This window comes from Mixophyes fleayi, chromosome 3 (assembly GCF_038048845.1).
Source record: "Mixophyes fleayi isolate aMixFle1 chromosome 3, aMixFle1.hap1, whole genome shotgun sequence".
Lineage (NCBI taxonomy): Eukaryota > Metazoa > Chordata > Amphibia > Anura > Limnodynastidae > Mixophyes > Mixophyes fleayi.
In genome coordinates this window covers 29,448,962-29,466,033 of record NC_134404.1, presented here as the reverse complement: position 1 = coordinate 29,466,033, position 17,072 = coordinate 29,448,962, and the positions used below count along the sequence as shown (strand labels likewise).

At 41.5% G+C, this 17,072-nt stretch overlaps 1 protein-coding gene across 2 annotated transcripts in view; it reads right to left on the bottom strand.

Annotated features, from left to right (window-relative positions):
- The window catches only part of LOC142143438 (cytochrome P450 2K4-like), a 181,540-nt gene that overhangs the window by 127,596 nt on the left and 36,872 nt on the right, over positions 1 to 17,072 (bottom strand). Inside the window, exon 8 of one of the 2 annotated variants that reach the window (XM_075201279.1) lies at positions 13,773 to 13,957. The exons of the other annotated variant lie outside the window; for it this stretch is intronic. Within the exon in view, the coding sequence (XP_075057380.1) occupies positions 13,773 to 13,957 (185 nt within the window). The remainder of the gene's footprint in view (positions 1 to 13,772; positions 13,958 to 17,072) is intronic. 2 annotated transcript variants of the gene reach the window in all.

The following is a 17,072-nucleotide window of genomic DNA, read 5'->3' as shown; positions in this document are numbered from 1 at the left end:
TGGAGCTTACAGTCTACACACGCACGCACGCACGTCAATTTTTGATAGCAGCCAATTAATCTACCAGTATGTTTTTGGAGTGTGGGAGGAAACCGGAGCACCCGGAGGAAACCCACGCAAACACAGGGAGAACATACAAACTCCACACAGATAAGGCCATGGTCGGGAATCGAACTCATGACCCCAAGTGCTGCGAAGCACAAGTGCTAACCAATAAACCAGTCAACATGCTGAACATACCAGGGCACTGTTCACCACATTCCAGCTGACTCCAAACTGTCAGTGATGAAGGTGAAGGCACAAACAGAGACACTACCCCCAAAGCTAAGGGAAATAGACTGGTAGACCAGGCCGCATGAAAAGTTGCCATAGCCCCAGTACCCCAAGAGGAGTCTATTTACATGGTGACCCCCTGACCCCAAGCTTGACCGTTCCACACTCCAATTTATTCAGAGAATCAAGCAACAGAGAATGAGAAAAAGACTTGGGCAAAACATGGAGCACTAGAAGTGCAAGGAGAGTGGTGTAAAGGTCAGCGTTTGTGTCTACCAAAAGTACTTTATCCCATTATGGCGAATATAGCACACAGGAAAGTGCATCTGAGGAAATATGTTATGGTTGTACTCACTAGCAGGTTATGGATAGCACCAGGGGTCACCCAAGCAGCACAGGTGTTAGTGGCAGGATCACTAATCTGTGTACAGAATAACCCGGGTAAGTCTGCCCCAAATCCATGGGAAAGCACAGCCCAGACACAGTATCCCTATAAGAGGATACAGATAGACTTTATACAACTTCCCAAATGCTGGGGCTTTGAGAATGTGCTAGTCTGTGTCTACTTCTTTAGTCACTGGCTGGAGGCATGGCTGTATAGGAAAGCAAGTACTAAAGCAGTAGCCAGAAAATTACGAGTGAGGTAATCTGCTGATATGGGGTACCAGAGGTCATTGAAAGTGACAGAGGGACACACTTTACTGAAAATAGATTCCCTTCACACCCATTACAGACCCCAAAGTTCGGGATGTGTGGAGAGTCTTAATGGTACTCTGAAATTGAAAATGCAGAAAATAATGGCTGAAACAGGCCTACCATGGATCTCATGTTTACCTATGGCCCTACACTCAGTAATAAATACTCCTAGAAAAGACACAGGTTTAGCACCAAATAAGATACTGTTTGGCACAGCACACAGAACAGGCTGTTATTTTCCATAGCAACTACAGCATGTACATGGTGATTTGTTGAACTATGTTGCTTTATTATAGAAGCAACTAACTGAAATATATGGTCGAGTATTCTCTTCCATTCCAGGCCCTAATTTTGATGCAGGCAGGGGCGCACGCAGGATTCCCCCCCCCACCCCCCCAAAAAATGAAAAAAATCGAGAGAGCTGCTGCGCATGCGCCCATGCATGTGCAACAGCTCCGTTTCGGCAGCACTGTACTATACAGCAGCCGCGGCGCTGTCAACGAAGCGTCCGCGGCGGTGCTGTATACAATACAGCACCGCCGCGGATGCTTCTTTGACAGGGCCGCCGGTGCTGTATAGTACAGTGCCGCTATGAGGGGCACTTCATTAGCGGAAGGGAGGGGTTTCTGCAGGCCCAGAAACCCCCCCCCTGCGTGCGCCCCTGGCAGATACCCATAAACTGCAACCAGGGGACTGGGTGGTCGTGAAAAAGCACCTCAGAAAGAGTCTTGAACCCAGATAAGAGAGAGTCCTTTCCAGGTCTTATGGACGACTCCTATGGCAGTGGAAATACCGGGAAATGACACCTGGATACAAGCATCCAACTGCAAGATCTTCAGACAAGAGGAGTCTGAGTTAAATGTATTTTACAAGTTATTTGAAAGGTCCAAGGGACACCAGAGAGTAGTGTTCAATGATATTAGCAGGAGGAATATAGATTGCACATTCCTTTGCTGTAGGTTGTAGATGTGTACTAGACTAGAAAGAAAAGCTAGGTTTGGAAGACCCAGACTCACGCCAATAGTAATGTAGAGATCATTATACATAATGAGAACAATTCTAATATGAAAGTTTAACCCAACCAAATAAGAAAAATAGCAACCCATGACTGCAAGGGTTTATACCCAATACAAAAATGTATTTGTGAGTATTGTGGCCCAACACATTATTACATTTACACAAGACAATAGGTTAATATTGGACTACCTGACAGCTTAGTCTGGAGGGTACTGCCTGACCCTAAATATTCAAATTGAAACCCATGGTTGCACCTTTTTAAGTAATGACACAGATAATCCAGAGAAAATGTTTGATGAACACTTGCAAAAAATAAGACATGAAATATACATTTTTAAAGGAGCACACTGGAGATGCTTATCTAGAAGGATAGTTTTCAAGGCCGTACCTGGCCGATTGGTTCAATGATATAGGAGGATGGGTATCAGGGTTTATAAATGTTGTACTTCAAGGACTGTTACTAATCCTTATAATTATATATGTACTAATAAAACGAATGATGTGGCTTATTAACAAGTGTATTAAAGCTAAGTGTTTCTCTACCAGAAAAATTAAAGTTACCACACCTGTTTTAACCGCTGTACTGTACACTCCATCTAATGAGTGTGAAGCTTGTGGACCTCTCAGTACTACTGCCAGTTGTGATCAGTGCAGAAACCAAGAACCTTTTCCTTGGAATCCACATGGTCATTACTGAAGCCTATTCTTATGAAGATATACAGCACAATGTGCAATCCCTTTTATTGTGAAATAAGTGACATATAACAATTGCCGAGCGCACTGAGTATTTTCTCCCTCCCTTTCCTTTTTTCCTTCCCTAAGAAATCCATAGTTAGAAGACAAAAAGGAAGCACAAGAGGCCCCAGAGCCTTCACTGATATATGTGAAGATCTGACAACAGAACATGCAGCGGGTGTAAGACGGTTGTCGACTCATTGACCATCTATCAGCTAGAAGAGGGATCATGGACTTGCTATTGGTGGGGGATGGGTTGTTCTATGTATCCAGTTATAGGCATCCCTATTCATATGTTCTGTTAGAAGGGTGTATGTGTATAAGCACCCATTAAAAGCGACAGCAAGAATGTAGTGTTAGGGCAAATAATGAATAAAAAGATGGGAAATGAGAAATGTGATTTTGCCAAGCTGACGCCATCTTGTTTCCTTATAGCCATTTTGTACTCTTATAGCTTAAAAACAGATTAGATACTGCTAGCTTGTAGGAGTTATTCATTGTTTGCAAGAAACTATGCCCATGACCTTGGATATAGCAAACAGGAGATAAGCAACTCCCCATGGGGAGAATTCCCATGTGAATATGTGAGAATATAGCAAGATCTGTGTAAAGGAATCATGAGTGGTTAAAACCTTTTGGGGCGTAGTTTTCTGTAATACGTGATTTTGTACTATATAGATATGGACTTGTAACTAATAAATCAGAGCTAATTGTACATGCAGAACTTGCAGTGTATTTAATTCTCTCCGGCTGATGAGCTCATAAACTGATAAACTGACACTTACAGATGAACAATCTGATTTAGATTCAACATCATCCTTTAAAAATATATACATACTGGACTTTTGATCATATTGGTTGTTAGGCGAAGTATTAAAATAAAATAAATGTGAAAAGTAACAAAATTGTAGAAGAGATATTAAAAACAAAATGACAGACCCGCTGTGGGAGCTAGCATATAGATCTGTGTTTTGTTTTAAATAGATATAGCAAGTGATATCAAATAAGGGATATATTCACATTTGACATCCCAGGAATTTGTCACAATGCTTAATCACACACATATATATATGATACGTGGAGGGAGATTCACTTATGACTTAAGTGAAAGTAAGTGGAAATAAATGTAAAGGACAATCTTACTTTGCTTTATATGAAACTGTGGGGGTATACCCTCTTATTGCCTCAGTTACTAGATAGCATACACACATATATATGAAGAGCTTATTGATGTGAATAATGTAGCTCATACTTGCCAACTCTCCCGGAATGTCTGGGAGACTCCCGCATTTTGAGAGAGTCTCATGGACTCCCGGGAGAGTGTGGCAATCTCACGGATCTGCCCACTTCCTAGTGAAGTGGGCAGAATTAGATCCAAAATGCCGCGATTCACCAGGAATCGCAGCGTTTGGCCCCGTCCCCTGCTGTAAAATGACGTGTTTGTGTCATTACGTCACAGGGGCGGGTCCAAAATGACGCGATTTTGGAGCCCCGCCCCACCATCACGCCCACCTCCCCCGGCAGGCTCCCGGAAAACAAATTTCATAAGTTTGTAAGTATGATGTAGCTGGAGAAATATTACTTAGATTCCTCAAAATATGTGGATCTAATAATAACCCTTATAAGTATTAGGCCCAATAATCCGTGTGTCCAAACATTAATGACAACACAAATTGTATAATGTACTTTAATGTGGTGACCATATCGGGAATGATTATGTTTATTCCGTTTGGTCACTTATTGTTTCCGGGGTAAAAAAAAACAGTATCCACATTATTTGGGAAATATTACAGTAATTGTAGTTCATAACATTCAGTAACTCCACGTTAATGACTAATGTTTCCTTTTGATTGATATTATAAAACACTGAGCCCCTACAGTGATTAATATGCCTTTCCTTTTAAACGTGTTTAGAGGGAGGGTAGTCCCATATGGATCATTACTGTTTGAGCACAGGGATATTGTTGGATGGTGGATTGAAGGAAGGTTCGGTAACCAGGGTGCAATTTCTGAAGGGGTCTGGAGAAATTGTTCTTCTATAAATGCCCATTGTTTAGTATCTTTAGCTGTAGTCCACTTCAGAAATCTATTTTGCATTATAACATGATAATAGCTAGATATGTGTGGGACCTCCCAGGTGTTTACATCTAATAAGAATATATTGTTTATTACATGATATTTCCTCACCGCACACAAAATGTCTGATCAAGGCCTGCCCATTGTGGAAGCCATTTGATGAGAATATGTATTGGTAAGGTCTGCATCATGTAAAAAATCAGGTAATTAGGTAATGTGTTCATTTTAACCATGTTGATTTTCCTAATTAATGTTTTGCCAACCCTTGTAATTTGCTCACAGAGAGGGATGCCACACATAGGAAAACTACTGTTTTAGGCTTTTAACTATCTGGAAGGAGTAGTGAGATTCATAGCTATGGATTATGAATAATTTTTTTGTAGTTTGATAGTATACTGAATTTTTCAACCTAACCTAACAAACTAGGGAGTGAGTGTTATGCCTTCCCAGAACTGTCATAAGCTTTCAAAAAAGGCAGAAGAGGTCACCATAAATAGCAGTTGCATATTCTGTAGAGGAAGGCCTGATGCACTCACAGGTACTTGGATGCCCCATGACTTAAAGTCAGTGGGCCTGATTCATTATGGAAAGCAAGGCAAAAAAGGGAGTAAATGTTCTTCGGGACAAAACATGTTAAAATGCAAGGGGTGCAAACTAGTTTTTTATTTTGCACATAAGTAAAATACCGACAGTTTTTTTCATCTAGCACACAAATATTTGATAGCTTTCTTTTTACACTGAAATTTAAAGTTGTTCTAAGACATGCCCTACCCCAACAATAAATGTATCCCCACATTTTAAATTTAACTTCCCCTTCAATGCAACATGGTTTTGTCCAGGTGCAAAGTTACTTCTTTTTATGCTTTGCTCTTCTTAATGACTCAGGCCCTGTGTTTGTAAAAGCTTGTAAAAGAAACTGGTTGCGTAGTGATAGGAGGCAAAGAGAGGAAACTCAAAGCACAGGATAACCAGGGCCAGTACACTCATCACCCTCTCGGATACGAATGAGATTGAATGCCCCACAGAGATGAATTTTGGCAAAGATGGTGGCCTCTTTTAGATGGCCAAAGAGGACAGAATTAAGAAGCAGTGGATAAGTTTTCCTAATAGTGATTTTACTTATTACTCCCAAATGAATGCATGGCCACAAGCCCCCATTTTTCTTGGACACAAAGAAGAATCAAGCTCCAGGTGGAGACTTGGCAGATATAATAAAGATTTTCTTCATATTTTATTTGGTTTCTGGAACAGACAACGCATACAGTTAGCCCTTGAGCAACCTGGAGCCAGGAATTAAGTCTATGGTACAATCATAATCACGATCAGGGGGTAAGGAATCTGTGGCTTTTTTAGAAAAGAATCTAAGAAGTCATGACAAGGTAGGGAATGTTGCTCAGACATGGGTTGCAAGACCCGAAGAAGCAAGGACAGGCAGGTGGACAAGCAAAATGGATCCCAGTGAAAATCCCTCCTCTACTTCCAACCAATGAGACAATTGTGGAGATAGAGCTAAAGATGACCCAGGATTAGTGGAATAGAAGAACATCTACTGTAATCAGGTATAATGACTCTTGTAATGAAGTGTTTCAACGTTGAGCTGGAGTGGCGGTGTTCTGGAAAAATTAACAACGACCAAAGGGTTCAAATGCAGACCACAGACTGTAGCAATCAATTCTATTTTCAAGAAAATAATACCTAAGGGCTTAGCGAACTTAATATACAGGAAATACAGAAAAGCAGAGATGAATGTGGAGTGGCCATTTGTAATGGATTAACTGGATACAATACTAAACTTGATTGGCACTGGCTTACCTGAGGCGCAGAGTCTAACGATCTCCCCGGTGTTCACCAAGAACCGCCGCAAAGCAGGAAAGGGCTTCGCTGCCAGGAGTCGTAGGGCGTAGGTCGCAGTCCTCTGGTTCGCCTCAAGATGTAGTATAGCGGGAGTAGGAGCCAGGAGAAATCGTAGTCAGACAGCCGAGACTGGTACACAATGCAGCAACTTAGCACAAGATCAGCGGGAAGACTCAGAGTCAGACAGGCCGGGTCACCAGAATCAGAAGAGAGGTCAGCAAGCCGGGTCGGTATACAAGGACAGAAGAGGCAAAATCGTCACACAGGCAGAGTCAATACACAGGAGGCAGACAGGAAACTATAAGCACAGGAATCCACGAGAAAACAGGAGCCAGAAAGCCGGTAAGTTGCTCTGACACTCACCGTGTGTCAGAGCGAGGTTTAAATAGTTTTGCGGAATTCAAATTCCCCGCACCGGGTTGCGGTCAAGTGACCGCCGAACCTGGAAGTGCGGCTTCCGACGGAGCAACGTTGGAGCGAGGAGAGGTGAGTTATGTAACACAATTAAAGGAAATCTAGACTAGAACCAAGGGCCTGATTCATTAAGGATCTTAAATTAAGAAGTTCCCCATTTCAGTCTCCTGGACAAAACCATGTTACAATGCAAGGGGTGCAAATGATTTTTCTGTTTTGCACATAAGTTAAATACTGACTTGTTTTTTCATGTAGCACACAAATATCAACTTTAAATTTCAGTGTACAGATAAGCTATCAAGTATTTGTGTGCTACATGAAAAAACAGTCACTATTTTCCTTATGTGCAAAACAGATAACTCATTTGCACCCTTTGCATTGTAACATGGTTTTGTCCAGGAGACTGAAATAAGAAGCTTCTTAATTTAAGATCCTTAATGAATCAGGCCCCAAGAGAGAATTTTTGAAAGAGATAACCTGCAGACCTAGATGGACTTCCTCATCCACTAGGCCTGATCTTTTCCTGCTTTGTTAGGACAGAAATGATGCAAGTGCCCCACATTTCTACAGTCTAGGCAAAGGCCTAGGGAGCGTCTCCTGGACTTTTCTCCAGAGAGAGTCTGTAAGCCCCAAGCTGCATGGGTTCTGCAGTGTCTACTGGGTCAGAGAAGGAGGCCACAGGTGCATAGGTAGAGGGTGATTCTCTATCTGCTTTCCATTTTTAATGCACCTATTTATTTTGATGACGAGCTGCAACAGCTTCTCCAAAGTGTCTGGTGAAGGATACTGCATAAGCGAGTCCTTTTTCAGATGGAACTGGCTTTGGGGAGCAGGGTCATTCCATTTGCTGTCTGAATGGAACCAGCATGTGAATTCCGCACTATATCCTTCTGCTGTCCGATGCCCCTGTAACAGAGATCGCAATGGGATTCAGCGGAAGCCACCCAGTCAGGGTCATCGTACAACCCCAGGGCACAGGAAAAGGCATCCACTGTTTGAAGAGCGGGGATACTCAGACTTAACCCGAAGGCCCAAGTTTGCAGGTCTCCTTAAAGAAGGGAGATCACAATCCCCACTCTCTGTTGCTCCTAATCAGAGGAGCTAGGTCCCAGATGGAAATAAAATTAGCAATTTTCCTTGAAATTGCAGATTAACTTCCAGTCCCCAGAGAAGCAATACGGGAGGTTCTGTTTAGATTCTTCAACTGGTGCCTGGGTTGCATTAGAGGACCTAAAGGCTTCTTCTTGCGCTGGCAAGTGGAGTGAGAGCTCCTGAACAACTTGAAACAATGTCTGAATCTGTCTGGCCAGCACTTGACTAGGCTGTCTGAATTCCATTAGAACAGGATCCTCCATTAATATTCTTATAGCCGGTGATAAAGCTACAGCTTCCCAGAACTGTCATACGTTTTCGGAACAGGCAGTCTTCACCTATAGCTGCCATCTTTCCCGTAGAGTTATATGTACTCACAAATACTTGGATGCCACCAGGAATTAAACTCAGTGTTTGTAAAAGCTTATAATCAGAAACTGGTAGCTTAGTGATAGGAGTTAAAGAGCGGTAGCTCAAAGCAAAGGATAACCAGGGCCAAGCCAGGGGTCAATGGTAAGAGGCAAGCAAAGAAGGTAGTACAGGCTGAAATGTCAGTGTTGGCAGCAGACAGGGATAGTCCAGGAAAGCAAACCAGAAGGGGGTCACCAGCAAACAATCTGAGTTCAAGAAACAGGCTCAGGATTACAACAGGTATTTAGGTATAGTAAACAGGCACAAGGAACAGGTTAAGCAATGCAGGGCAAAGAGGCTATAACCTGCATGGAGGCTAAACCCTCCCTGTCTTTTAAACACAGGAGAGTCAATCAGAGGTGATGCCATATGGTATGCCCCCAAGCCAGTACAGATGGATTTCATCAAGTAATACACTCGCATGCCCGCCTCCTGTCAATAGCCGGGGAAGGATCAAGCAATTCATCCCAGACACCTATTAAATAGATGGGAAGCGAGAACCGGAAGTGATGTCCCGGCTGCCTGGGCAAGTCGGGATGCAGAAGCTGCAAGGTACTCAAGCCTTCGCGGCTAGCACGGCGGCTCATAACAGTGAGTTTACAGGGTAGGAAATTGTTACCAAGAGATCATTGGCAAACAGAGCTTATTGTATTCATGTTCTCCTAATCTAAACCCAGATATGTTTGGGTTAGCTCTAAAGGATCTTGCAAGAGTCTCCATGCAGATGAAAAGGAGTAATGTTGACAGAGGTCAGACCTGTCTAATGACATTCTTAATGTAAAATGGTTAGGAAATTTTCTACTTGTGTATAGCAGTAGAGCCTACAAATGACATTAAGTAGGGCCTCTGTCAGTAAGCCTATTGGTCTCAGTTCTTTATGTGCTCTGTGAATGTGAATTTTGCATTTGGATTTGGTCCAAGATCTCATTAAAAATCTTAGTAAACGCATAAATCAAATCAACTTGAGGGATGTCTTCTGCCATACCCCTAATATGTATGATATTATGTCTCCCCCCCCCATTCGAATCTTCAATGAACTAAGCTCAAAAACTTGTGAAGAGATGATTTCTCTAAGCTTGATGCACAGGTCATCTGTGGCTCATTTTCCTTCTTCCAGTATTGTAATGCAATTTGCTAGTTGTGATATATCATTATCATCATCATTTTATTTATATAGCGCCACTAATTCTGCAGCGCTGTACAGAGAACTCATTCACATCAGACCCTGCCCCATTGGAGCTTACAGTCTAAATTCCTAATATAGACACTCACACACAGACAGACAGAGAGGGAGAGACTAGGGTCAATTTTTGTTAGTAGCCAATTAACCTACTAGTATGTTTTTGGAGTGTGGGAGGAAACCGGAGCACCCGGAGGAAACCCACGCAAACACAGGGAGAACATACAAACTCCACACAGATAAGGCCATGGTCGGGAATTGAACTCATGACCCCAGTGCTGTGAGGCAGAAGTGCTAACCATTAGGCCACTGTGCTGCCCACAAATTATTTATAACAGCTGTATCTTTTCACGGAATTTCTAGAACGTCCTGCTTCTTCAGAAGATTTTCATATAAGATAAAATCTGAATTGTTTAATTTCCAATAGAAGAGTAGGCGCTTTTACTTCACCATTATGCACACTGTTTATTTTTTTCACTTTTACTCCCATCATCTTCACATTTATTAATTTTTTATATTACCATAAATTTCTCCCCATCCACTTGTTTCACTTTTACTCATTATATCAATATTTGATTCATATTATTACAATTATTCTTTAATCACCAATACTTTTCCACCTTTTCTAATTCACTTACCTTTAGTGGTCCACCCTAACTGGTGTTTCTGCCAGTCCTACTGTTTGGGATGTATTTCATTATCCTTGATCATGATCACTTTGTTATTTAGATTTCCCTACTTATTATTGTTTACTTTTTTTACATTCATCACTAATGTATTCCAAATTTACCTTTTCAATAGGGATTCAAATTGATCCAGTCTTACTATCTTACACAACATGTAAGATATTGTCTGATCTCTAATTTTTTTAATTTGTTATTTTATTCTTAAGCCAATTACATTCTTACATATATGGGACTCTTATGACATTATGGGGTTTTCATATCCACATGCGTCTCAGTGATCGGTGATTTTTCCGTTCCCATTCATTGCTTGTTTACTCCATCTACATGCCAACCAAATTTACATAAAGGTGGGACCTCTACGACACAGTACATCCCAAACGATCACATGATATCAGGACCAACTAGACCTGCCGGGCGGTAGGCTTGATCGTGATCCAACCTGACAGTTTACGATCATGTGATATATTATGTCACAGCTGGGGGTGTGTTCAACCCTATATATAGCCAATTAAGGCATGCCATCGGGTTGCCTTGTAAAAGCTCATAGCAAAACGCGCCCCGGCATTCGCTGGGCTCGCTGTTACTACTTTATCAATATTCATTTATTCTGTGCTATTCAATTTTAATAAATTGACTATATTTTTACATTGCATTCTTTTTTGTTCAATCTTGTTCATTACCGCCACTGGATGAGGTTGTGACAGAGGAATTGCCTGATCTTGTATATATGGTCCAAGAAAGCTCATGGTCTTGTGACTATCTGGTACGCAGTTTTTATTTACCTAGGGTTGTATTTTGCACATGTGTGCTACATTTTTCACCTTTGGGTTTACTACTTGTTTTAGCACTCTGTCTCCTGGTGGAGGACTATCTCTGGTTTCTGGTGCAGTTTTATATATAACAATACTGCACTATGTTATTTTTTGTTCTGTTTTTTCTACATTGTCGTTATGTCTGATGGAGACTGAGAGGGATTACCTCTGAAGAGGAAACCTCCATATGATCTTTACTTCTTGAATACATCTTTACGGTACGCAGTTATTACATCTTCCCAACACCATATTTGTGATTTTACACATTGGGGCGCCCTACTTGTTTTTCTGTTGCAGCAATATTCATTTTAGTTAGCTTAATCCTAGACAGAGTGAAGCACAACTATTCAGTAAAAGATCTTTACTTCAGACCTCTCTTATTATACTCATTTCCAATACGGGGTACACCATACTTCGCTACTTAGCAAGATTCTAATTGGAGGAATATCTTTGCCTCCCAATGACCCGGAAAATGAGAACAGGGCTCCTATAAGGGGTGCCCTTATTCAGCTAATTTTGGCAACACAACGTTATTTGTGTCAAGAAGCATCAATATTGTAGACACATCACAATTAAGCAGGTTTTAAATATTTATTTCATTCAAGCATATTATTGCACAGTACCAAGATATATTATAGGGGATATTTGGGAATATATTTATTTGGTCCTGACCTCCGAAACATTACTCGGACTAAGCCTATCATTTTGATATTATTATTGTAAGAGTGAGACAGCAGGGTAGTTTTCTACCTTCTTAACAGTTTCAACCATTTATTAGGGTTATTTATATTCCATCTTCTTTTTTTAAAATATTTTGCTATGATTGTTTTTAAAAGTATATAAATAAAGAATATGTCTTTTAATATATATTGCCTATCATACCTCATCTAAACAAAAGAGGGCCCTGATAACACAATTCCGCCCTTTCCTTTATGAATTTCTGTGTTGGTGCACCTCCCCTCATTTAGTAGTTGAAAATATATCAACTTTATATTTATATAGGGGTTATAACTTGGTGCGATGAAAGAATTACTTTTCAGGAAAATATATATGCCAGCAGGTTAGTTTAAGATAGGATATTAATTACTCGAGAAACTCCTCTTAATTGTATGTAGTCTCTGTTTATGTCTTTAAAAGGCCTTGATTTAAGGAACACCCAGAGTATGCAATTTTATCACACAGAATAAATCTCATGTTAATCATTCAGTGAACTCTGTGGAATGGATCTACAGGAGTTGTGTAATAAAAAGTAATCGTTGGTCTCCCTCTAGTAGTGTATGAGGGCAATATTGAGACAGTATCTTTTCCAGCAATTAGATAATATATCAACTAAAGACAGATCAAGCTACACAATTCTGTGTGCTGGTGAGAGTAGATTTAGTTCAGTAAAATTTACAATGTTCTTATTATCTGAGCTCAAGCATGATATGCATCTCTGTGTGAAAACCACTGACAAGAGCCATTGATGAATCTCAATACTGTGAGTGATTGATGCAGATAGTTCGTAGGCAATCACTGTGCTCTGTATATTCCAATGAGTCGGAAGACAACTACTTCGCTGTCCCAAAGGGGCTTGGCAGATTTCAGAGCCTGTGATAAGATTGATTGCAGTCATTTGGGTGATTGGGAGGACCCTAAGATTCCACTTCTTGTGTCATATTAGCATGAGCCACTACCACCTGAAAGGCTGAGGAAGAACCATCTACACTAGAGTAGCTGGAGGTATTACATTGACCTTCCCTTTTGACCTACCTACACTCCATAGGGTCAGGGAAGGGTTTAGGATACTCATCTGAGTCCATATCAGGGAGCCCCAGAATTATGTTTAGGGTTTATATATTGTCCTGCTCTCTTTCTATTGTACCAAGGAAATTGTATACAATAACCCCTGGGTCCCCACCACACCTCACACAGGCTTTGGATTGTTACATTGACTGACCTCCCACTGCACTGGGGTTAGTTTTCAGGTCAAGGGTCCTCAAAACACCTAAGGGAGCTGGTTAGAGATCCCAGCACTAGACTTAAGATATATAGAGGATACAGATAAAAGGACCACCAGGAACGGCAACTAGGTTTTTTCCCAACCCACATCTTGCCCATTGGAGACCTAATGACCTAGACAAAGCAGGTGAATATATGAGGGAATACAGAACAATGCTGGTGCCTAATTTATTAAACCAATCTGAACAACACTGCTTGGCTAAACATCTGACAAGCTCTATTAGGAAGTGTGTGTTTAGGATGCCTAGCAGTAGTATGAAGAGTTGATTGAGGATGAACTGTGCTATTCTCACATTAAGAAAATTGGTAATTATGTTACTGATAATCAATCTCCACCACTTCAGTTACATCTAAACATTCAATCCATTCATATCAGTAACCAGAACACTGATTAATATAATTAGAGACCCATAAGTTAGCTGGGGTACTACAGATTTTTTATCCTATATTGTAGTTAAAAAAAAAGAAACACTCAATAAAAAAAATCCTTAAATACATTGCAATCAAATAATATTTGTTACTCACTTTTGGAAGAAAAAAGCCTCTGAACATGATGTCACGAGTAGTCGCACGTGGGACGCTTGTCTGTGAGAGACTGGAGACTCTTTGAATCTCATGAATCACAGCATTAGTAAAGGGCATTTCCTTCTGATGGTGTGTTTGAGGCCGGCTTGATCCAATCACTTTTTCAATCTCATTCTGAACATTTTCTGTAAAAAACAGGTTTCATTAAAGGTATTACGGAAAAAGCGGTGATTGAGCAGGTAGGGGGTTGTTCTCAGTAGACTGCAAACATCCCATTTTTAAACCTATTGAAGGTAGCAAACAGTGGAGCCTTGTCTTTCTTAATTAGCTAATAAGTGTCTAGAACAATAACTTGCAATCGATTGCATATGTAAATGCAAATGTAACTTCAAATATCTTAAGTTCATATCAAGATCCAATCACAAGTATCAAAATGTATTATTTTCTTTGTATATTCTATAATTATGCTGGCATTTAGGCTAATAGCTGTGGCTGGATCACTTATAAATAATTTATTATATAAATTTATTTCAGTCAGTCAGTGGCGCACTGCGCTGATGTACATATCATTGCAAATGTACTGTTTTTTTGCACAGGAGGGGGTTTTTAGTATTTCATACTGTGTGTTAGAGAGATAGGGAATCTAATTAGATTATCACAGATTGATTTGAAGTTTGTTGAGTTTAATTTATGTGAAATTCAAGTTTAGAGAATATATTACATCCTGATGTTAAATATCAGCTGTAATATCTCAGACTTTGTGGTGCCAGCTAGGATCAGGGGGCTAGGTTACACACTGCCAATATGTGTGCAGAAACAGTATATAAAGGACTATAGTTTTTATTTCAACTATATTATACCGTATGGACTTCTGGAAGATTACTAGTACCTCTAACTAGTGTCCGGCTGTTCTGAGGTTGGAACCCAGCATCTAATATCCACGTTCTGCCTGCTATCCAGCAGCTCTGGCCATTGTGAGAGGCCAGAGGAAACCATCCAAAGCAACTCTAATCTGAATAAAGAAGTCAAGGTTACCAGCCCAGGTGCAAAGCAGTAAGAGTTACCCAGAAGGAAGCGGTTCTAGGTGTTGTTAAAGGAGCCTAGTGGTGGCAGCACTGCCTCTCCTATGTAGAGGAGAGGTATTTGAGATAAAGAATGGGGAAGTGGCAAGGCAGGCACAGCGGGTCCCAAGTATCATGAAAGGAAGTCCATAATGTCACAGATTGCTGGTGGCAAGCAGTGAGATAACACCAGGGGGTAAATGTATGAATCTCCAGATTCTTCATCTCCGGTGAGTTCAGCCTCTTCAGCGCTTAAATTTAAAGGGGCGTTGACTTGTAAAGGGAAACTTCCCTTTACAAGTCAGCGCCGCTTAAAATTTAAGCGCTGAAGAGGCTGAACTCGCCGGAGATGAAGAATCTGGAGATTATATATTTACCCCCTGATAGCTTTTGGTGCACCAGTCAGGAGAATCGAGTTATTCAGGGGAGGAATAACTGTAGCCAGGAGAACACACAGGATATCTTCATACGTCAACATGTCCAAGACGGACCTTGAAACTCTGTGCAATACCAAGGGCATTTGCCAACCAGGGAGGAGATGAGAGCGACTCTGAGAGAATGGCACCTAAAGTATGGTACCCTGAGGGAGGAAACTGATGGCAGCAGTGGTCAAGGCGGTGGCCCAGTATAAAACCAGGCAAAAGGTGCACCAGATTCCAAGAGAGCAGAGCTTACTTCTCAACAGATGGTATCAGCCCCTCTCTCCTATGATGAGTACAGGACCGCCAAGCTAAGGATTCAGCTGAGCAATGGCAGGACAGGAATGCTGTTTGCCCCCCCCCCCCCCCCCCCCCAATTTTCCTCTGAACAGCATTAGGCTGGAAGCACTAGAGCTAATATGACTGAAGGGGACACACTTTTTGCTTTTAAAATGTATTTATTTTTAACATTGTTTACAGCCGGCAGCTGCAGTGGCTGTATAGCCGCTGGCATTGCTAATTTAATGTTGGCATTGTGACTGTTGACATTTCGACTGTCAGCAATCACAATGTCAGTATTTTAACAGTGTTGGGCAAATTGAAATACAAGCATTTACCCTGTCTGCATTTTCATGTCGACAGAATAAGTGTTGATATTTCTTCCACGGGAATTTGTACCCAACACAGGGTATCAGCCAAGGTGCAGAGCAAAGGGGTGCACTAGCAGTAAGAGTTACCAAAAAGGAAATGCTTCTAGGTGCCCTTGATGGAGTCTATTGGTGGCAGTAGAGGCCTTCCTATAGCATTTAGAGAGGTAGGATTTGGGAAAAATAAAGGGGACAAGGGGACAGTGTGGCAAGACAGACTCAGCCAGTTCCCGGTACCACAACAGGGTGGCACAGGAGGTCTATCCTATCACAATAGCAGACCCTCATGTATAGGGTCTGCTTGAGATAATGTAGGGAGGGTTAAAGCAATAAAATATTAGCAAATACATGAATTGTTTTCTTATGGAATAAATCATATATGGTAAAAATAGGTTAAAGACACAGACTTTTATTTATAATGCGCACAAATGACAAACAGGATGGGTCTCTGGGGCGGATTGGCCATAGGCCTTACCGGGAATTTTCCAGGCAGGCCGATGGCCTAATGAGGCCGTTGCTTTTTTTTCCCATTATTATTTTTTTTTTTTTAACGACTGAGCGCCCGGATCTGCTTAATCTGGGCAACCCAACACTGTGCCGAATGGGGAAGGGGGGGCGGGGGGGCAGGGGAGGGAGCATCCCCACCAGCCAGATATGCCAGTCGCTGGACACGTAGTGTACTTGGTGGCTGGTCCCTTCCCCGGGACCAGCCTTCTTCCCCCTCATAGCTGCGATCCCTCCCTCTTCCTATGTGTGGCTGCAGAGGTCACATAAGACACACACCACATGACAGGTGCCATCCTATCTGTGCCGAGAAGCAGTGTTGGAAGGTAAGTGTGTGTGTAGTGGGGCCTCTAAATGTAATGTAATGTTCGTATAGAGGAGGCCTCTAAATGTAATGCTATGTGTGTGTAGGGGACCTCGCTATGTAATGTGTGTGCGTGATGGCAAGGGGTCATATGGCTACGTGATGTGTGTTTGTGATGGCAGTGGGGCATATGGCTATGTAATGTGTGGATGTGATGGCAGGGGGACATATGGCTATGTAATGTGTGTGTATGTGATAGCAAGGGGGCATATGTCTATGTAATGTGTGTGAGTGTGATGGCAGGGAGGCATATGGATATGTAATGTGTGGATGTGATGGCAGGGGGTCATATGGCTAATTTAATG